This window comes from Strigops habroptila, chromosome 2 (genome assembly GCF_004027225.2).
Source record: "Strigops habroptila isolate Jane chromosome 2, bStrHab1.2.pri, whole genome shotgun sequence".
NCBI lineage: Eukaryota > Metazoa > Chordata > Aves > Psittaciformes > Psittacidae > Strigops > Strigops habroptila.
Window position 1 is genome coordinate 122,850,354 of NC_044278.2, and position 19,878 is coordinate 122,870,231.

Below are 19,878 nucleotides of genomic sequence, written 5' to 3' on the forward strand. Positions count from 1 at the left end.
TTTTAACCCAAACCATTCCATGAGATCCCGATTCCTCTCCCAGGTCCTGCCCAGCCCATTGCTCCCTCCTGCAGCCCAGTACCGTGCCCAGAACACAGAGGCTGGAGCCCAGGCCGTGGGTCTCCAGCCAGAGGCCACCCTGGGCAGGGGCTGCTCACTGAGGCCGGCAGTGGAGCTCGGTGCAGGGGGCCTGGAGGAGGAGACCCGGGTACAGAAATAAATCGATATATTAGTGTGTACAAAACATGCTGCTGCCCCCCCGCGGCCTCCACACATATAAATAACGCCCCGGGGGCTCAGGCGGGAGGTGCCTGCGCGGGGCCCGCCCCACCGGCACCGGCCCGGCCCCGGCCCAGCCCGCGGGCTCCGGCGCCGGCCCGGCCTGCCCGGGCTCACTTGAGGTCCACATCGAAGTCCAGCACCAGCAGCTTGGTCTCCTCGGTGCCGTTGCGGCTGCCCACGGCACACACCAGCTTCGTGTTGGAGGCGCGGATGCGCCACACGACGCCGCCGCTGCCGCCGCTCTCCAGCGCCACCAGGTTGCGCACGAACTCGCCCGTCTTCAGGTCCCAGAGCTTGACGGTGCCGTCGTCGGAGCTGGTCACCACGAACTTGGAGCTGAACTGCAGGCAGGTCACGGCGCTCTGGTGCTTGCTGGGCCCTGGGAGCGGAGCGATCACAATCAGAATCGCGGGGGGGGCATCGGGTCCAACCCCCCCCCATGGCAAGTCACACAGGAACGTGTCCATGGTGGGGTTGGGATGTCTCAGAGATGGAGACTCCACACCCCCCCTGCGCAGCCTGTCCCAGGGCTCTGCACCCGCAGTGGAAAGAAGTTCTCCCTCACATTGTTCTTCCTCGTGTTTAGGGGAGATTCAGGTCAGGTATAAGGAATCTCTTCCCTGTGAGGGTGCTGAGGCGCTGGCACAGGGTGCCCAGAGAAGCTGTGGCTGCCCCATCCCTGGCAGTGTTCAAGGCCAGGTTGGACACAGGGGCTTGGAGCAACCTGCTCTAGTGGAAGGTGTCCCTGCCCGTGGCAGGGGTTGGGACTGGATCAGCTTTAAGGTCCCTTCCAACCCAGCCCAGGCTGTGGTTCTGGGATTCGTTCTATGATTCTATGAAACTTGTGCTTTAGTTTATGGCCATTGCTCCTCATCCTGTCGCTGGGCACCACTGAGAAGAGTCTGGGTGTCACCTTCTTGACACCCACCTCTGAGATAGTGATCTGCATTGATGAGATCCCCTCTCAGTCTGCTCTTCTCTAGACTCAATGGGCCCAGCTCCAGCAGTTTCTCAGAGAACAGAATCCCAGACTGGTTTGGGTTGAAGGGACATTAAAGCTCCTCCAGTTCCAACCTCCTGCCACGGGCAGGGACTCCTTCCACCAGAAGGTAATCTAGCTTTCCAGTTCTGAGATGTCTCCTCATCAGAGATGCTTCAACCCCCTCATCATCCTTGTGGCCTCCACTGGACCCTTTCCAGTAGCTCCTTGTCTTTCTTGTACTGGGGAGCCCAGCACTGGATGCAGGACTCCAGATGTGGCCTCACCAGGGTTAAGGGGGAGGATCATCTCCCTCGACCTGCTGCCACACTCCTGATGCACCTCTGGATACTCCTGTCCCTCCTGGCTCAAGGGCACACTGCCGGCTCATGGTCAGCTTCTCATCCACCAACCCTCCCAGGTCCCTCTCAGCTGAGCTGCTCTTCTAGTACGTCAAACCCCAGCCTGTGCTGGGATTTTGGGATCCCTTATTCCCATGCTCCCACCACAACCCCGTTGGGAGCCCCCGCTGCTGGGCAGCATCTGCCCTGCGCCATCTGGCAGCTACACGTGCCCTCCCAGCACACAGCAGGAGGAGCTGCCCCGTCCCAGCACTCACCCTGCAGCGTCTGCAGGCACTGGCCTGTCTTGATGTCCCAGATCTTGACGGTGGAGTCGGCGTTGCCAGACACGAGGATGTTGTCCCGCAGTTCCATGCCGCTGGTGAGCGACTGGTGCCCCATGAGGGTGTGCAGACAGTTCCCGCTCTCCACGTCCCACACGCGGATGGATGTGTCCAGGGAGCCGCTCACGATGTGTGTCCCATCGAACTGCCCGGAGAGACAGAGACAAGCACAGCCTGAGCCAGCGGAAGGGGCAATTCCAGTCTGGGGTCGGGGATGGGGCACGGCTGCTTGAGTGACATCCTCGTGTCCCCTGCGGCTAATCCGGGTGTAGGTGACTGGCAGCGTCTTCAAAGAACCTCAGCCTAGGTTGGGTTGAAGGGACCTTAAAGCTCCTCCAGTCCCAACCCCCTGCCACGGGCAGGGACACCTTCCACTAGAGCAGGTTGCTTCAAGCCGCTGTGTCCAACCTGGCCTTGAACACTGCCAGGGATGGGGCAGCCACAGCTTCTCTGGGCACCCTGTGCCAGCGCCTCAGCACCCTCACAGGGAAGAGCTTCTGCCTCAGAGCTCATCTCAATCTCCCCTCTGGCAGGTTAAAGCCATTCCCCTTGGCCTGTCCCTACAGGCCCTTGTCCAAAGCCCCTCTCCAGGTTTCCTGGAGCCCCTTTAGGCACTGGAGCTGCTCTAAGGGCTCCCCAGAGCGCAGCAGAGGGGCAGGATCCCCTCCCTGACCTGCTGCTCACGCTCTGGGGGTGCAGCCCAGCACACGGGGGGGTTCTGGGCTCAAGCACACACTGAAGCCGGGTCATGGGGAGCTTCTCCTCACCCAACACCCCAAGTCCTTCTCCTCAGGGTGCAGTGTCCCTGCAGTGCATGTGGTGGGAGTCAGGGTGGAGGGCAGAGGGTCTCCCCTGCAGGGATCAGACACAGCCCATGTGTCCCTGGGGCCCATCAGCGGGAGGGACGGGGGCTCTGGGGTATTACCTGCAGGGAGTAGACGCGGTTCGTGTGCCCCTGCAGCGTGTGGGTGCAGCTCTCGCTCTCGGGGTCCCACACCTTCACCGTGTAGTCGTAGGCACCACTCACCACCTTGTGCCCGTCGTACTGCACGCAGCGCACAGCGGCCACGTGCCCCATGAGCACGTGCAGGCACTGCCCCGTCTCGATGTCCCAGAGGCGCAGCGTCGCGTCCCGAGAGCCGCTCACCACCCTGCGGGCACGGGATGAGCACAACCACACCTGGGTCTCGGCCACCTGAGACAACCCCGAGGAGCAGCTTTTCCTCCTGAGGGAAACCTTCCCACACAGCTACAGATCCAGCCAAGTCCCAGCCACCTCCATGCCCACACCACAGCCCAGCCCAAGCCCCACATCACAGGCTCATGGACTGGTTTGGGTTGGAGGGACCTTAAAGCTCATCCAGTTCCCACCCCTTCCAGCAGAGCAGGCAGCTGAAGCCCCGTACCTGTTGCCGTGCAGGTGCATGCAGCGCACGGTGGACGTGTGCCCGTACAGCGTGTGCACGCACTCGCCTGTGTCCGCATTCCACACTTTGAGGGTCCGGTCCGTGGAGCCGCTGATGACGACGCTGTCCCTCATCTGTGACGACCACACGCCGCCGGTGTGGCCCACCAGCGTCTGCACGCACTGCGAGGGGCGGGATGGGGCCGCTGCATTAGGAAAGGCTCCACAACACGGCAAAGGAGCAGCAGAGCACAGGACATCCCCCAGCACAGCATTGGCGAGGCTCATCCTCAGTGATCCACTCCCTGCGCCAGACCCCACCACAGTCCTCTCCACCACATGGGCCTCTGAGCCCAGCCAAGTTTCCTGCCCTTCCTGCATCTCCAAGAGGATGCTCCACATTTAGTGAGTGCCACTGAAAGCACGTGTGTGGCCAACTCTTGCTCATTTGGCACTGCACCATCAGACTGGCAGCTTAACACAGCTCCTGCAGCCAGAGGGGCTGCCAGACCTCCTCAGAGACAGGACAAACCATGGAACCAACCAGGTTGGGAAAAAGCTTCAGGATCACCCAGTGCAACTGCTCTCCAGCAGTGCCAAGGCCACCACTAACCCATGGCACTGGGGCCTCGGCTACACGGGGTGTGAACACTTGCAGGGCCGGTGACTCCAGCCCTGCCCTGGGCAGCCTGTTCCAATGCCTGAGCACCCTTTGGGGAAGGAATTGTTCCTCAGCTCCATCTAAACCTGCCCTGGTGCAGCTTGAGGCCGTTTCCTCTTGTCCCATCCCTTGCTCCTTGGGAGCAGAGACCAGCCCCCTCCTGGCTCCATCCTCCTGTCAGGCAGTTGCAGAGAGCGAGAAGGTCCCCCCTGAGCCTTCTCTTCTCCAGACTAAACCCCCCAGGTCCCTCAGCCGTTCCTCATCACACTTGTGCTCCAGGCCCTGCACCAGCTCCGGTGCCCTTCTCTGGCCCCGCTCCAGCACCTCAATGTCTCTCTTGCAGTGAGGGGCCCAGAACTGAACCCAGGATTTGAGGTGCAGCCTCACCAGTGCCCAGCACAGGGGAACAGTCACTGCCCTGGCCCTGCTGCCACACTGGTGCTAAACCAGGACCTGTATCAGAGAAACTCCAGGACAAGGCCTCTCCCAGCTCCCCGCTCGGGCAGGACCAGGTCTCACCTCCCCTGTCACAGCCGACCACACTTTGAGCGTGTTGTCGTCAGAGCCACTGACGATGCGGTTGCCGCAGAACTGCAGGCAGGTGATGACATGGTCGTCGTGTCCCTTCAGCACCTGCGTGGAGAACACCAGGAGTGAGGCTCAGAGCCCAGTGTGGGCAGCTGGTGGCTCCTGCTGAGGGACAGTGGGCTACCCAGGGACTTTAAAACCTGGATGGGCCCTTGTGGCTATGAAGGCCGCCTCGAGCTCAGAGCTGACCTTCTGTCCCAGATCATCATGGAATCATAGACTCACAGAACAGTTTGGGTTGGAAGGGACCTCAAAGCACCCCCAGGTCCTTTTCCTGCCCCAAGCCTGGAGCATTCCATGGGGTTGTTGTGACCCATCAGGACCCAGCCCTTTGTCTTGTTGAACCTCATCCCCTTGGCCCATGCATCCAGCCTGTCCAGATCCCTCTGCAGAGCTTCCCACACGTACTTCCAGGTGGATGCCTGTGGCTGGTGCCTCCTCAGGACAGGTCAGACCTGTCCGTCTTTTCCCGAGGCACTTTGACAATTCCTACTGCTGTTCTCATCCAGTCCTCGCAGATGTTTCTCTGCTACTTCCTTCCTGCTCCAGCTTCCCACACGGAAAAGCTCCAGAGCCTGGTTCTCACCAGGACACCCCAAAGCACCCACCTTGGGGGCTCGGAGCTCCCCGCTGCGCCAGTTCATGTCAATCTTGTGCTGCCGCATGAAGGCGAATTTCCAGGGGCTGTACATGAAGCCAGGGCTGAGCAGGCGCCGCTTCCGCAGGTTCAGGGGCTCCTCGATGCCTGCGGGAGGGAATAGCAGCGGGATGTGACACAGGACATGAGGGGGCCGTGCCCTCGCCTGTAGGGAGCTCAGGTGGGCACACGGTGGGTACTGTGGGCTCCCCGGTGCCACACGGATGAAGGGCTTTACCTTCCTCACGGCACTTCTCTCTCCACAGCAGGTTGTCTTCAGCCAAGACCCTCCAGTAGCGACAGGTCTGGGCAGCACGGAGCAGGTCCCGAGGCTCCAGAAAGGAGAGGACGTAGAGTGCCAGCTGCAGAGGGGACACCGAGTTACAAGGGCGCCCGGGGTGCCCGGGGGCTCCCCTGGCTGGTGATGGGTGCCCAGCACGTCCCTTGGCTCAACTCACCTCCTTGGGCAGCAGGGAAATAAAGTCTCTCTGGAACTGTGGCTCAATGACCTGCATCATGTACTTGATCTGGGAGGGCTCGCAGCGGTCGATGAGCTCATCCAGGGCAAGCAGCTTCTCTGGGCCGCTCCACCGCTGAGGAGGGGACATGGATCACGCTGCCTGCACACGGGGCAGCCCTCACCAACCCCACAGACACCAACCAGCATGGGCACAAGGGGGTAGTGGGTGCCTGGAGCAGGCCAGGGCTCTGCTATCTGGACCTCAAGGTAGAGCAGAGCCACAGATAGGGCTGGGTGCTCCAGGACTCATGTAAGAGAGCATGGATGTCGTTCAATGGTGGACAAACCAACACCCCTCAAGATGAAAAAGAGCAGGAGCGGGGCCAGCACCACCCTGTGCTGCTTTACCTGAGCACCTGCTTTACCTGCTTTACCAAACATCCACCCCAACCCCTGCCTGAGCAGGGTTCCATGCTGGCGGACTCCCCAGGGCTTGGTTCCCCTCCTGCAATGTCCACCAAACCTCCAGCTCCCGGTGTCCCTGTGGGAGCCCTTCGGCAACCAGCTTACCTGGAAGGTGCGGAGCCAGTCCTGCAGCTCGGGCGGGGGGGCCACCGAGGGGATGCGGCGGCGCCGGGCCGGGCCTGCCTTGGCGTTGCGCAGGTCCCCAAAGGTGGTGGTGGGACTGGGAGTGCAGGGACCCAGCGTCCTGCACCACAGCGGGGAGACACCGTGTCAGCACAGCCACACCGTGCCAAGGGGTCTCAGAACAGAGCTCCCCAGCCCCTCCAGCCAGGAGCCTGCACGGCCTCCTGCCACTGGTAGAAGGACACCCAGATGGCCGCGGGTGGCTCTGGTAGACCATATCTCCCCTCCCCACATGAGTTCCCTGCCCATCATGCAGTGTCCATCTCACCTGCTGTATTCAGAGCCCTTGCGCAGCTTCTTGCCCGGGGACAGGGCTCTGCCATCGAGACCGTTCTCTGACTTTCTCTTCATCTGCAAGGAGGAGACACGTCAACCCCTTCTGGGGTCACACGTCCCTGCCCAAAGGAGGCCCAAGCTGGCACCACCACCACAGCAAGCGACGGGTGTCCGGAGGTGCTGAGGCCACCAACTCCCAGGACAGGCCCACAGGTAACGTGCCAGCTCCTGCCACCAGTGCCAGCCTCTGGGGTGAAGCCCATGCCCGGGGCCGTTACCTTGGGCCGCACGTGCCGGAGGAGGCCGCCATCCTCCGTCCGCTGCAGGTAGTCGATCCAGCGCTCGCCAATGGTGTAGTAGAAGTAGACGTTGCCACCATCCTCCCCTTCCTCGCTGTAGCAGCTCCCTTCTTCATCCTCTTCCTCCTCATCCTCCTCCTGCTCTCCGCAGCCTGTGGAGCTGAGCGGCTCCTGTGCCCGCCGCCCACCAGAGACATCGGCCTCCAGCCCGGGCCCGGCGCCCCCGCTCCCGGCGCGCTCCGGCTCCCAGGCGCCCGCACCCGCCGCCTCCTCCTCAGCCCCCACCTGCAGCAGAGCAGAGAAAGGTCAGGTCTGGCTGAGCAGCTCCAGGGGTGCCCCAGGGTGCAGGAGCTGCCCTCTGCAGTGCGGAGCAGAGCCCGGGATAGGAAGCAGGGACCAGACTCTGGATCTAAGGTGCTCCCAGGGTTCACAGCGCACCCCCTACTCTGCGGACAGGCCGTGTCCTGGCCCCGCAGCCGCAGCGAGACCAAACTGCCCCTCGAATCCTGGGTTCAGTTCTGGGACCCTCACCCCAAGAGAGACATTGAGGTGCTGGAGCAGGGCCAGAGAAGGGCAATGGAGCTGGTGCAGGGCCTGGAGCACAAGTGTGATGAGGAACGGCTGAGGGACCTGGGGGGGTTTAGTCTGGAGAAGAGAAGGCTCAGGGGGGACCTTCTCGCTCTCTGCAACTGCCTGACAGGAGGATGGAGCCGGGAGGGGGCTGGTCTCTGCTCCCAAGGAACAAGGGATGGGACAAGAGGAAACGGCCTCAAGCTGCCCCAGGGCAGGTTTAGATGGAGCTGAGGAACAATTCCTTCCCCAAAGGGTGCTCAGGCGTTGGAACAGGCTGCCCAGGGCAGTGCTGGAGTCACCATCCCTGGAAGTGTTCACACCCCGTGGAGCCGAGGCCTCAGTGCCATGGGTTAGTGGTGGCCTTGGCACTGCTGGGGAGCGGTTGCACTGGGTGATCTTACAGGTCTTTCCCAACCCAGCTGACTCTGTGTTTCTGGGATTCCAAACCTTCTTGTCCTACCTGAGGCACAGGAGCTTTGTTGTCCCCCTGCAGACCAGGGCTCACTCTCGCCTCTTCCTCGCTGCTTGGTCTCCTCCTGCAAGTCATCCGCTGGCTGTTGAGCTCCAAGATGCGGGTGGTGATGCCTTTGACAAGGAGAAGATCATCCAGCGAGTTGAAGCCTTTCAGTTCCTGTGAGAAGTAAAGAGTCAACCCAGAGCTCAGAAACCCGGGGAGCAGCCTCAGGGCAGGACCTGCTTGCTCACACCCTCATCTCCTTCCTGCTGGCCCAGAGCTCCCAGCCTGTGCCTCTTGTGACCACCAGCCCCCTCTGGGCCTTCAGGGGAAGGAGAGTCGAGGTGCCACGTCCAGGCGATACCTTTGTACTGCCTGTCCTCAGTGCTGCTCCCATCCAAGCTGAGGGATGCCTTTTCCCAAACCAGCCCTTCCTGGCTCCTTACCCCAAGCAAGGAGCAGCCACGGCACCAGAGCTGCCACTGAGCAGGGGAGCAGCAGCCCAGGAGCACGGCACCACATCCTGTGGAACACCCACCTGGATCCCGAGCAGCTTCTGCCACCAGCCACAACCCAGCGGGGAGAGGGGCTGCTGGTGGGGGCCCAGCGTGGAGAACATCCACTGTGACGGCTGACACAGAGAGCAAGGCTCCGATACCAAATCATGGAACCCCAGCCTGGTTTGGGTTGAAGGGACCTTAAAGCTCCTCCAGTTCCAACCCCTGCCATGGGCAGGGACACCTTCCACTAGAGCAGGTTGCTCCAAGCCCCTGTGTCCAACCTGGCCTTGAACACTGCCAGGGATGGGGCAGCCACAGCTTCTCCGGGCACCCTCTGCCAGCGCCTCAGCACCCTCACAGGGAAGAGCTTCTGCCTCAGAGCTCATCTCAATCTCCCCTCTGGCAGGTTAAAGCCATTCCCCTTGGCCTGTCCCTACAGGCCCTTGTCCAGGTTTCCTGCAGCCCCTTTAGGCACTGGAGCTGCTCTAAGGGCTCCCCAGAGCACAGCAGAGGGGCAGGATCCCCTCCCTGACCTGCTGCTCACGCTCTGGGGGTGCAGCCCAGCACACGGGGGGGTTCTGGGCTCAAGCACACACTGAAGCCGGGTCATGGGGAGCTTCTCCTCACCCAACACCCCAAGTCCTTCTCCTCAGGCTGCTCCAGCCCGTCCCCATCGCACACCACCACGGGCCTCTCCTGCTGCTGCTCCCTCAGTGTAACCCCGAGGCACGGCCCCAGTGACAGTCCCTGCCCCGGCCCGTTCTCCCGGCGCTGCCGTTCCTCCCGCTCCCGCCGCCGTCCCCCTGCCCGTCCCCGCTCCGCCGCCTCCCGCCCGGCCGAACCCAGCCCAGCTCCGGCTGTGCCTCCCGCCCGCCCGTCCCAGTTCCCCCCCCGGTGCTCAGCCCCGGCGCCGGACCCCGGCCCCGACCCGCCAGTTCTTCACGCGTTCCGGACCCGCCCGCCCGGGTGACCCGGCGGGAGCAGCCCCCGCGAGTGTCACCGCCGGTGACCGGCCCGGGCGGGCACCTGGGAGCGGTGGCGCCTCCGGCCTCGGCCCGTCCTGCCCCGGCCCGGCCCCACCCGGGACGGAGCTCGCTCCGCCACAGCGGGAGGCGCCACCGGGGCGCGGCGGCACCGCCGGTCACGGCGCCCGGGTCCGCCCGCCCCCTCCCCGCCCGCACCTCTCTCTTGCGCACGATGCCGCGGGCGCGGCGGCGGCCGATGCCCTGCAGCGCGCCCTGCAGCTCCGCGGCGCCCGCGCGGTTGATGTCCAGCGGCCCCGCGCCGGGGCCCGGCCCCGACATCCCGGCCCCGCCGCCGCGCAGGCCTGGCCGCACCGCGCAGGCGCCGCCTCGCCCCGCCCACCGCGCCGTGACGCCCCACGGAAACAGCGCGTTTATTGGTGACCACGCCCACCGCCCCGTGACGCAGCGCGGAACCGACGCGCTCATTGGTGGCCGCGTGCATTGCCCCGCCCACGGAACGCTGACGCCCTGCGGAAAAAGGCTGTTTATTGGTGGCCGCGGCGCGGGGCGGGGCGGCAGCTACCGGCGCTTGTAGAGGCAGGGCCGCAGGCGCAGCCCTGGCGCGGGGCGGCCGCGGGGGGACCCGGCCTTGGAGAACTCGAGCAGGTGGAAGAAGGCGCTGGAGAGGTCCTGGGGCGGCGGCGTCAGCGACCGGCCCCCAGCAGCCCCGCAGCAACAGTGCCCAGTGCCCAGAGCCCGGCCCCAGCACACCCAGCACGGCCCAGAGCCCGGGCCCCCCCAACCGCTGCACCCCACATCTCCGTGTGCCACCGCAAACCCGGCACCCCCTCCCCTGGGTGCCCAAGCCCGTCCTAGACCCCTGCACCTCGTCCCCTGTGTGCCCCAAACCCCGGCACCCCACCCCAGCGCCCCCCGGGTGCCCCAAACCCAGCCCAGAGTACAGTCCCCTTCAGACCCTGGGTCCTCCAAACCTCCTTCCAGCCCCAGCACCACATCCCCCATGTGCCTCAAGTGCCCCCAGCCCAGACCCCCGCACCATGACCCCCAGTGTGCCCGGCTCCCCCCAACCCCCAACACCGCAGCCCCAGTGGGTCCCACATCCCCCAAACACGCTCCCAGGCCTCAGCCCTTGCACGCTGTGGGTCCTCAGCACCCGCAGACCCACCCCCCACCAGCATCCCAGAGGACTCACCTTGGAGACACTTTTGAAGCCCAGCTGAGCCATGGCGCTCATGAAGGCTCGCATGTCCTCGAAGCGGCTGGCCACCTCGGCCACCAACAGGGTGCCCCTGTGGGACACCCCAGCCTTGAGCGGCAGCACTGGCACCTACCGGGCTCAGCCTGGCACCTCCCGGGGCATTTGGCTCTGCCTACCCCGGCTTCAGCACCCGGTTGGCCTCTTCCAGGATCTCCTGCAGGTTGGTGCCCATCAGCGCCAGGCAGAACACTGCAACGTCCACCGTCTGGTCCGCCAAAGGCACCTGCCGGACACCCCCGGGAAGCCCGTCCCAGGAGGAGGATGAGGATGGCGACGGGGCTGGGGCAGCCCTTCCACACTCTGCTGCTTCCAGGCTCTCGGATTCAGCCAGGCATCACCTCTGGGAGCCGGAGGTGTCCCAGTGCCCCAAAGAGACCTGTGCTCCCCGGGAGGGACCCTCGGGACCCCTGAACCCCTCTCCTGCCCCACAGCATCCCTCCCTCCCCGCACCTTGGCCATGTCACAGACGGTGACCTGCGGGCTGAGTGGCACCAGGTCAAAGGAGTGAACCTTGTTCTTGATGCTCTTGGCGAGTTTGCAGTCCCCGCACCCGAAATCCGCCACCACGAGCGAGGCGGGCCTGAGGGGGTGGAACCGGGGGAGGGTCAGGACGCTCCTTGCCCAGCAGCCCCGCTGCTGCCCGCTGGCCCTGGCTCACCGCCGCCGCAGGACGCGCACGATGCGCTGCACCGGGTTCTCGGGCCAGCGCCCCACTTGCTGAGTGAAGCCGCGGTGGTAGATCTCGAAGGCTTCGGGGTCGTCCCGGAAGAGCTGCGCTGCTTCCCGGCTGCTGGACGTGTAGAGCTGCTGGTTGATGTACCGGAACCGGGCGGCCAGCAGCCGCTCCTCCATCCGGGCGCGCAGAGCCGCCGCCCGCCCCAGCGGAGCCGCTGCCGGTGCCGCCGGTCCCGCAGGGAGCTGCTGCTCCTCCTGCTCCTCCCGGCGCCGCTTCCGCCGCTGCCGCCGGCTCAGCCTCCGCGCCGGTTCCGCGGCCGCCGGTGCCGCGGGCTCCGTGCTCGGCCGCTCCCCGGCCCTGTCTGCGAGAACCGCGGGGGTCAGGGCGGCTGGTCCCGGCCCCGCTCCCGGGGCTGCCCCGCGGGCGGCGGTACCTGTGTCTGGGCGCTGCCCGCTCCGCCGCCGCACCCCGTCCCCGGGCCGCCTCCGCGGGGTCTCGCCGTCACCCCCCGGCCGCCGCCGCCGCCGCCGCCTCCCCGCCGCGGGGCCCTGCGGAGGGGGGGCTCCGGTCACCTCCCCCCGGCCAGGGACCGGCCCCGGCCGGCCACGAGCGCGCTGCCCTTACCGGCCGGCCCGGGCCCTCGGGGGCGCCGCGGGACCCCGGCAGGGCCCGGGCGGGACCCTCGGGGCCGTCGTTCCACTCCTGCTCCGCGAACATGGGTCGGGACCGCGACCGGAGCGGAGCCTGCACCGGCGGTACCACGTGTATCCGCTCGGCGGCACCAGAGCGGCCCCTGCAGCACCCGCGGAAAGAGCGCCCCCACGCGGCCGGGAGGCCGAGCAGCCACGCCGCCTGAGCCGCTCGCCCCGCCCGTACCCAGGGTCGTACCCGGCCTCGCCGCTGCCGGTGCTCGGTACCGGTGCTGGTTCCAGCGCTCGGTTCCCGCCCCGCCCCTTTACAGCACCGCAAAGGCCGGAGCGGGGCGGTGTCCGTCCGGCAGGGGGCGCTGCGGCGGCTGTCCCGGGGCGGAGCCCACGCGCGGTCCCGCGCCCGCGAGCCGCCGCCCTTGGCCGAGCGGAGCCGGTGAGAGCGGCCGGGACCGGAGCGCAGCGGAGCGGGGCGCAGGGAGGGAGGGGCCGGGGCGGGCCCGGGGCGGAGGGCAGGGAGCGGGGCCGGGGCCGCCGGTTGGCGCGGACAGGTCCGGGCGGGGCTGGTGCGGGGGTGAGTGGGCAGCGGCTGCGGTAGGACGGGCCGGGAATGAGGCTGGCCCGGGCCCCGGTGCCGCGGGTCCTGGTCCGAGTCGGGGCTGGGCAGGGGCCGGGGCCGTTCCGGGGCGGGACACGGAGTCGTTGGGGGTGGAGGAGGCCGGGGTGGAGGGAGCAGGGGCTGGTAAACCCATGGAGGACAGGCAGGACCCATTGAGGAAGGGCAGGGACCCACTGGGGACAGGCAGGACGCACTGAGGACGGGCAGGGTCCCATTGAGGACGGGCAGTGCCATCGCCCCCGGGGCAGAGCTATCGCCCCTGGGGCTGCCAGGACGCGCAGGACATCGGGCTAGGATGCGGGCAGAGCTACTCTGTCCTCGCAGCCGGTGAGCCAGGATGACACTGCCGCTACCCTGGCGGAGCTGGAGCCTCGCAGGGTCTGTGCCTCCTTCAGCTCTCACCCAGCAGCACAGGGCTGTCCCCGGGGTGGAGCCGGGTCCGTCCTGCCTGTGTTTAAACCCACCTCGGGTGTCTGTTGGGGACATGGTGCTCGGTCCGTGCCTGCACCCGCGCTGTGGGACTCGCTGAGGGCAGCCCCACGTCCCTGCTGGATGGTACAGACCTCCAGGGAAGTGGAGGCACGGCCGGAGCCCCAAGGGGTGTCCCCATGGGCTGCTGTCCCCAAGGGCTTAAATCTGCAGCAGAGTGTTCTCTTTGCCCGTGTCCGCTGGTTTAAGGGAAGCTTGTGGCCCTTCGTGGTCTCGGCGGAGCGTGGCGCTGTGCCACGTCCAGCCAAGGCTGGGCAGAGCCGGGGCTCGGGATGGTCCATGAGCTGTGGGAGCCCATGGGGGTGGTGCCGGACCCCCCCGGGGCGCTGCGGGCACCGGCTGAGGCTGTGCCCAGCGATAAGCTGGAGGCACCGAATGTGCTTCCTGGTGACACTGGAGCCCTGAGCTTCCCCTGCGGCCACAACTCTGTCCCGGCCTCCAGCGCTCCCAGTTTTCCATAGGGCTGCTGAGGAAGAGCAGGAGGCTCCTGCCCGGGGGGATGCCGCAGCCAAGGGGGGGCCGTGTCCAGGTCCTGGGGCTGTGCGCGGGACAGGGGACAGCGAGCCCGGTGTGTGCCCTGTGTCCCCACATCCCCATGTCCCCACAGCGAGAGCCGCAATGGACGACATCTTCACGCAGTGCCGGGAGGGCAACGCGGTGGCCGTGCGCCTGTGGCTGGACAACACCGAGAACGACCTCAATCAGGGGTGAGCGTGGGGCACGGAGGGGGGGCACCGAGCGGGGGGGCTGGGGCTGGAGCCGGGGCTGGGACTCGGGCTTGTTTCCGCCCCACTCCATGTCCCGGGAGCGGGTGGGATTCAGCTCCTCCCCGCCGGGAGGAAGTTACGGCATCGCTGAGGCACGGGCCAAGGCTGCTCGTCCTCCAGCCACTTGGGGACGGGGCTGCGCTGGGGGTGCTCGAGGGTATCCCTCCGTCCCCTGGGTGGGTGCCAGGGCTGGGTGAGCACGTCCCATGGGAGCACAGCCTGGGGCTTACAGCAGGGCTGAAGCCACAAGGGACGCTCCTGCCCATCCCACTGGCTCCACGCCCATGTGTCCTGTTCTGGGTCTGTCCTCCTGCTGCTGGGGCTCCCACAGGACCCCGCTGCCCTCCCATGTTTAGAGCTGACCCCTCCATCGCTGTGGGCAGGCAGGTTCCTGCCGGGACATGGCAGCATCTTCCCTGAGCTCATCCTGGAGAAGGGACCTTCCCTTGGCCATGTCTTTGAGACCCTCCTGGGGGTTCCAGACCCACGGGTCGTGCCAGGCGCTTCTGGGGTGTGTGGTCATGTCATAGAACCCCAGCCTGCCTGCCATGGGCAGGGACACCTTCCACTGGAGCAGGTTGCTCCAAGCCCCGTCCAATGGCTTCCGGGGCTGTGCCAGGGTTGGGGCTCGGGTGTGGGGTAGAGGGAGCTGGGGGTGCCGCAGCCCCACCACGGGCCCTGGTCTCCTTTTAAGGCCCGGCTGGTCTCCTCCTCCCTTACTTGGCCAGGATGGAGCGAGGGGCCAGGGGAGGCGGGATCCGGGCTCTGGCTCCTGCCAGTGTCTGTGATTCATGGGAAGATGGGATTTGGCATCGGGCTCCGGGGCCCTGGTGGGGGTGGGAGAGCGCAGGAGGAGCCGTGTCTGTGCTGCCCCCGCAGGGATGACCATGGCTTCAGCCCGCTGCACTGGGCCTGCCGCGAGGGCCGCGCCAACGTGGTGGACATGCTCATCATGCGTGGGGCACGCATCAACGTCATGAACCGCGGTGATGACACCCCCCTGCACCTGGCTGCGAGCCACGGCCACCGCGACATCGTGCAGAAGGTACCTGCAGCACCACCGGCACCGGGAAACCGGCGTGGGCTCTGGGCAGCCCCACACCGGGTCAGGGAACCATAGAATCCACCGGGCTGGGAAAGAGCAGGATCACTCAGTGCAACCGTCCCCAGCACTGCCAAGGCCACCACTAACCCATGGCACTGAGGCCTCGGCTACACAGGGTGTGAACACTTGCAGGGCCGGTGACTCCAGCCCTGCCCTGGGCAGCCTGTTCCAATGCCTGAGCACCCTCTGGGGAAGGAATTGTTCCTCAGCTCCATCTAAACCTGCCCTGGGGCAGCTTGAGGCCGTTTCCTCTTGTCCCATCCCTTGTTCCTTGGGAGCAGAGACCAGCCCCCTCCTGGCTCCATCCTCCTGTCAGGCAGTTGCAGAGAGCGAGAAGGTCCCCCCTGAGCCTTCTCTTCTCCAGACTAAACCCCCCAGGTCCCTCAGCTGTTCCTCATCACATTTGTGCTCCAGGCCCTGCACCAGCTCCATTGCCCTTCTCTGGCCCCACTCCAGCACCTCAATGTCTCTCTTGTAGTGAGGGGCCCAGAATTGACACAGGATTCGAGGTGCAGCCTCACCAGTGCCCAGTGCAAGGGGACAGTCACTGCCCTGGCCCTGCTGCCACACTGGTGCTGATCCAGGCCAGGATGCTGGTGGCTTCTTGGCTGCCTGGGCACAAGCTGCTGGTGTTCAGCTCCGTCACTCAGCACCCCCAGGTCCTTTTCCTCCAGGTCCACCCAGGGCTCACTCCCCATCATCACCTCCTGGGTTCCTTGCCGTGAACTTGCTGTATCCCCACATCTGAGCTCCTTCACCCTCCCCACCGAAGCCCCACCTCACCCTCACCTTGCTCCCAGCCCCAGACTTGGCTAGTGCCAGAGCAGCCGACGTGCCGGTGGTTGGTGACGGTGCTGCTGCAGGGCGTGGTGCTGGGTGGTGGGGACCTGTTCTAGAGTAACAGGAACTGTCGTCCTGCCCCAGCTGGTCCAGTTCAAAGCAGACATCAATGCCGTGAACGAGCATGGGAACACACCGCTGCACTACGCCTGCTTCTGGGGACACGACCAAGTGGCGGAGGTGAGCGGAAGCGCTTGGACACGGGCGAGGGAGAGGAGGGACGAGGCAGGAGGCTGAGCACAGCAAATGCTGATGCTCGCTTCCTGCTCCCTCAGGACCTGGTGGGCAATGGGGCCTTGGTCAGCATTGCTAACAAGTATGGCGAGACGCCCATGGACAAAGCCAAGCCACCGCTGCGAGAGGTCTTGAGAGGTAGGAGGTCCCCAGCGCCCCATGGCAGCCGCTGTGCCCCGCGCCAGCAGCGCTGCCAACCCCTTGTCCCCTGCAGAGCGCGCTGAGAAGCTGGGGCAGAGTCTCACCAAGATCCCCTACAAGGACACCTTCTGGAAGGGCACCACGCGCACGCGCCCCAGTAAGGCCGGAGCCCTCCCTCTGGGCAGGGCTGTGCTCCCGGGGCAGCGCCAGGGGGAAGGCCCTGTGCCCGCAGGCTCCATCCCCTCCTTTTCCCGCAGGGAACGGGACTCTCAACAAACTTGCTGGAATTGACTTCAAGCAGCTGATCTTGAGCCAGAAACTCAATGAGAACCAGTCGGGGGAGGTGCGTGGCTGGGGGGAGTGCTGCCCGCGTAGAGCCCTGCTCCTACTCCATCGCGGCTGGGCGCGGGGCTGGGCACGGCTGCTCCAGGGCTTCCCATGGCCTGGCATGGGGCTGGCCGGGCGCCGCTCTCGTGCTGTGCCACTGTCACCTCATGTTGCTGTGGACCTACCTTGAGGACCTCACAGCCTCATGAAGGGGCAGGAGGTGTTCGGGGGCTGGGGTCCCTCTCGCAGCGGTGTCTCCACTGTCTCCTCCGGTCCCTGCAGCTGTGGAAGGGGCGCTGGCAGGGCAACGACATCGTCATCAAAATGCTCAAAATCCGGGACTGGACAACTCGGAAGAGCCGAGACTTCAACGAGGAATACCCAAAGCTGCGGTGAGCACCGGCCGCGTCCTGCCCCGGGGCAGCGGTGCTCGAGGCAGGGCTCTGACATGACCGGGAGGTGGCACAGAAGCAGTGCAGGGGGGCTGTGGGCAGCACCCTCCATCCTCAGAACTGGTGCTTGTTCCCCAAAGGGTGCTCAGGCATTGGAACAGGCTGCCCAGGGCAGGGCTGGAGCCACCGTCCCTGCAAGTGTTCACACCCCATGTAGCCGAGGCCTCAGTGCCGTGGGTTAGTGGTGGCCTTGGCACTGCTGGGGAGTGGTTGCACTGGATGATCCTGAAGATCTTTCCCAACCTGGTTGATTCTGTGATTCTCTTGTAGGATCTTTTCTCACCCCAACGTCTTACCAGTGCTGGGTGCCTGCCAGGCCCCCCCAGCGCCGCACCCCATCGTTATCAGCCACTGGATGCCCTATGGGTCTCTCTACAACGTGTTGCACGAGGGGACAAGTGAGTGCCCATGGGGGTGGCGGTGCCGGGGGCCAAGGCCGGCCTCCCCATCCCTCTCGGTGTGTTTGGAGTCTCTCCAGCTACATTTCCAGCGCGGGGTGAGCTCCTAGTGTGCCCAGGTGCCCTCCCAGTGACGTGGCACCAACTCCCTCCCTGCAGACTTCGTCGTGGACCAGATGCAGGCGGTGAAATTCGCCTTCGACATCGCGCGGGGCATGGCCTTCCTGCACACGCTGGAGCCGCTCATCCCGCGCCACCACCTCAACAGCCGCAGCATCATGGTGAGTGCCGGGGCCGTGCGGCACAGCCTGACCCCCGCAGGCAGGGGCAGGTCCCCTCCCACCACCGTGTCCCCCCAGATCGACGAGGACATGACGGCGCGGATCAGCATGGCCGACGTCAAGTTCTCCTTCCAGTGCCCGGGCAGGATGTATGCGCCCGCCTGGGTGGCTCCTGAAGGTGAGTGCCCGGCATCACCCCCCCCCAGCCCTTCCTCACCCTCCTCATAGAGCCACGGAACCCACCGGGCTGGGAAGGAGCTTCGGGATCATCCAGTGCAACCGCTCCCCAGCAGTGCCAAGGCCACCACTAACCCATGGCACTGAGGCCTCGGCTACACGGGGTGTGAACACTTGCAGGGCCGGTGACTCCAGCCCTGCCCTGGGCAGCCTGTTCCAATGCCTGAGCACCCTCTGGGGAAGGAATTGTTCCTCATCTCCATCTAAACCTGCCCTGGGGCAGCTTGAGGCCGTTTCCTCTTGTCCCATCCCTTGTTCCTTGGGAGCAGAGACCAGCCCCCTCCTGGCTCCATCCTCCTGTCAGGCAGTTGCAGAGAGCGAGAAGGTCCCCCCTGAGCCTTCTCTTCTCCAGACTAAACCCCCCAGGTCCCTCAGCCGTTCCTCATCACACTTGTGCTCCAGGCCCTGCACCAGCTCCGGTGCCCTTCTCTGGCCCCGCTCCAGCCCCTCAATGTCTCTCTTGCAGTGAGGGGCCCAGAACTGACACAGGATTCGAGGTGCAGCCTCACCCGTGCCCAGCACAGGGGGACAATCCCTGCGCTGGCCCTGCTGCCACACTGGTGCTGATCCAGGCCAGGATGCTGGTGGCTTCTTGGCTGCCTGGGCACAAGCTGCTCATGTTCAGCTCCGTCACTCAGCACCCCCAGGTCCTTTTCCATGAGCAGTTTCCAGCCGCTGTTCCCCACGCCTGGAGCGTTGCAGGGGTTGGTTGTGGCCCAAGCACAGGACCCCATCCAACCCTGTGCTGGGTTCCCTGCAGCCCTGCAGAAGAAGCCAGAGGAAATCAACAGGCGCTCGGCTGACATGTGGAGTTTTGCCGTGCTGCTGTGGGAGCTGGTGACGCGCGAGGTGCCCTTTGCAGACTTGTCCAATATGGAGATAGGCATGAAGGTGAGGAGAGGGTTGGGCAAAGTGCAGGGTCCAGGTCCATGGATAAGGCAGGGAACAGGCAGCCCATGGGGAAGGCAGCAACATCCCCCAGCAGGAGCCCTCCACCACCCCCCCCCATCGCAGAGGTGCAGGCTCTGCCCACCCAATGCAGGGCCCAGATTTGGGATCCTGCCCCTCTCTTCCTCTGCTGAAGGTGGCCCTGGAGGGGCTGCGTCCCACCATCCCGCCCGGCATCTCCCCACACATCTGCAAGCTGATGAAGATCTGCATGAACGAGGACCCAGCCAAGCGCCCCAAGTTCGACATGATCGTGCCCATCCTGGAGAAGATGCAGGAGAAATAGAGGGCGATGCTCCTCTGCGCTGCCACGCTTCCCCCCACCACCCCCAAGTGCCTTCTCTAACCCAGTGCCGGGGGGAGCAGGGACCATCCCCCTCCCGCGCCAGCCACGGACACGGTACAGACACCTCTGCCCCCGCAGCACCAAGCCCAGGGCAGCACCTCCACCCTCCCCGGAGCTGTGGGCAGCCAGGGCAGGAGGCCAGGCCATGGGCGCTGCTGCCCCGGGGCTGGGCAGGGTGCTGGAGCTCTCCTCCCAGAGCAGCCAGGGGGGCTCTGCCTGCTGCACACCCCAGCTTTGCGCTTCACTCCCTGGTTTTCCATCTAGGCCACGTGGAAAAGCTGCCAGCATCCCAAATAAACGTTTGTTATGAAGCTGCTGTGAGGGGCACTGGGAGCACAGAGAGGGCGGGAGATGGACGGCAGCTGCCCAACAGTCCACAGGCTCCGGGCTCAGCGCCTGCGCCAAACCTCCCATGGTGCTCGGAGGAAGGCAGTGGGGCCATCAGCACCCTCCTCCCATGGGGGATGGGCCCAGGCTCTGTCTGCAGGGTTGTGCAGGACTCGAGCATCCTCTGGAGAGTCGAGAGTGATGCTTGGGTGGGAGAAATGGAGTGTTGGGCAGCCCTCGTCCCACCACACCTTCCCTGCAGCCCCCTGGGCAGGGATGAACCTCCTGGGAAGGGCAGAGGATGCAACTGGAACCAGTTGCTAACCCCTCTCCTCGCCTTCCAAAGGCACAGG

The 19,878-nt window shown here is 65.5% G+C and overlaps 3 protein-coding genes across 6 annotated transcripts; 1 reads left to right on the forward strand and 2 right to left on the reverse strand.

The window, feature by feature from the left end:
* Positions 1-209: 209 nt before the first annotated feature.
* Positions 210-9,764, reverse strand: LOC115602334 (F-box/WD repeat-containing protein 7-like). 3 transcript variants are annotated; one of them, XM_030473353.1, is made up of 14 exons: positions 9,629-9,764; positions 7,954-8,124; positions 6,900-7,205; positions 6,614-6,696; positions 6,268-6,406; positions 5,696-5,830; positions 5,476-5,599; positions 5,209-5,345; positions 4,532-4,645; positions 3,353-3,534; positions 2,872-3,097; positions 1,881-2,091; positions 384-661; positions 210-347 (listed from the first exon to the last, which is right to left on the reverse strand). In XM_030473353.1, the coding sequence occupies exons 1-13, from the start codon at positions 9,749-9,751 to the stop codon at positions 393-395; spliced, it is 2,220 nt and encodes a 739-aa protein (XP_030329213.1). In that variant the 5' UTR covers positions 9,752-9,764; the 3' UTR covers positions 210-347; positions 384-392. The 3 variants fall into 3 exon arrangements, with proteins under 3 accessions (XP_030329213.1, XP_030329224.1, XP_030329231.1); XM_030473364.1 differs by lacking the exon at positions 9,629-9,764 and adding an exon at positions 9,075-9,222 and having other exon boundaries at positions 210-661; XM_030473371.1 differs by lacking the exon at positions 9,629-9,764 and adding an exon at positions 8,584-8,605 and having other exon boundaries at positions 210-661.
* A 177-nt stretch (positions 9,765-9,941) lies between these two features.
* On the reverse strand, positions 9,942-12,134 carry RRP8 (ribosomal RNA processing 8). 2 transcript variants are annotated; one of them, XM_030473485.1, is made up of 7 exons: positions 11,992-12,134; positions 11,801-11,915; positions 11,350-11,728; positions 11,202-11,271; positions 10,808-10,914; positions 10,626-10,722; positions 9,942-10,102 (listed from the first exon to the last, which is right to left on the reverse strand). In XM_030473485.1, exons 1-7 carry the CDS (start codon positions 12,082-12,084, stop codon positions 9,992-9,994), a joined length of 972 nt encoding a protein of 323 aa, XP_030329345.1. In that variant the 5' UTR covers positions 12,085-12,134; the 3' UTR covers positions 9,942-9,991. The 2 variants fall into 2 exon arrangements, with proteins under 2 accessions (XP_030329345.1, XP_030329335.1); XM_030473475.1 differs by having other exon boundaries at positions 11,142-11,271.
* An 84-nt stretch (positions 12,135-12,218) lies between these two features.
* ILK (integrin linked kinase) lies at positions 12,219-19,509 on the forward strand. Its single transcript, XM_030473404.1, has 13 exons — positions 12,219-12,450; positions 13,730-13,829; positions 14,769-14,934; positions 15,919-16,014; positions 16,110-16,206; positions 16,283-16,366; positions 16,467-16,552; positions 16,819-16,928; positions 17,259-17,386; positions 17,546-17,667; positions 17,746-17,845; positions 18,665-18,795; positions 18,989-19,509. Exons 2-13 carry the CDS (start codon positions 13,741-13,743, stop codon positions 19,136-19,138), a joined length of 1,359 nt encoding a protein of 452 aa, XP_030329264.1. The 5' UTR covers positions 12,219-12,450; positions 13,730-13,740; the 3' UTR covers positions 19,139-19,509.
* The last annotated feature ends 369 nt before the right edge of the window (positions 19,510-19,878 follow it).

Bases quoted from the DNA above. Each gene is read 5' to 3' on its own strand.
- LOC115602334 (XM_030473353.1), bottom strand. From the start codon at position 9,751: ATGTCGGGGCCGGGCCCCGGCGCGGGGCCGCTGGACATCAACCGCGCG. The intron at 7,206-7,953 runs GTAGGACAAGAA...GCTCTGCTGCAG, and splicing joins ACAAAGCTCCTGTGCCTCAG to GTGGGGGCTGAGGAGGAGGC. The intron at 3,098-3,352 runs GTACGGGGCTTC...CCGTGCCCGCAG, and splicing joins ATGCACCTGCACGGCAACAG to GGTGGTGAGCGGCTCTCGGG.
- ILK (XM_030473404.1), top strand. From the start codon at position 13,741: ATGGACGACATCTTCACGCAGTGCCGGGAGGGCAACGCGGTGGCCGTG. The intron at 13,830-14,768 runs GTGAGCGTGGGG...CTGCCCCCGCAG, and splicing joins GAGAACGACCTCAATCAGGG to GGATGACCATGGCTTCAGCC. The intron at 14,935-15,918 runs GTACCTGCAGCA...GTCCTGCCCCAG, and splicing joins ACCGCGACATCGTGCAGAAG to CTGGTCCAGTTCAAAGCAGA.
- RRP8 (XM_030473475.1), bottom strand. From the start codon at position 12,084: ATGTTCGCGGAGCAGGAGTGGAACGACGGCCCCGAGGGTCCCGCCCGG. The intron at 11,729-11,800 runs GTACCGCCGCCC...CGGTTCTCGCAG, and splicing joins CGGGCAGCGCCCAGACACAG to ACAGGGCCGGGGAGCGGCCG. The intron at 10,103-10,625 runs GTGAGTCCTCTG...CCGCCGCCCCAG, and splicing joins GCTTCAAAAGTGTCTCCAAG to GACCTCTCCAGCGCCTTCTT.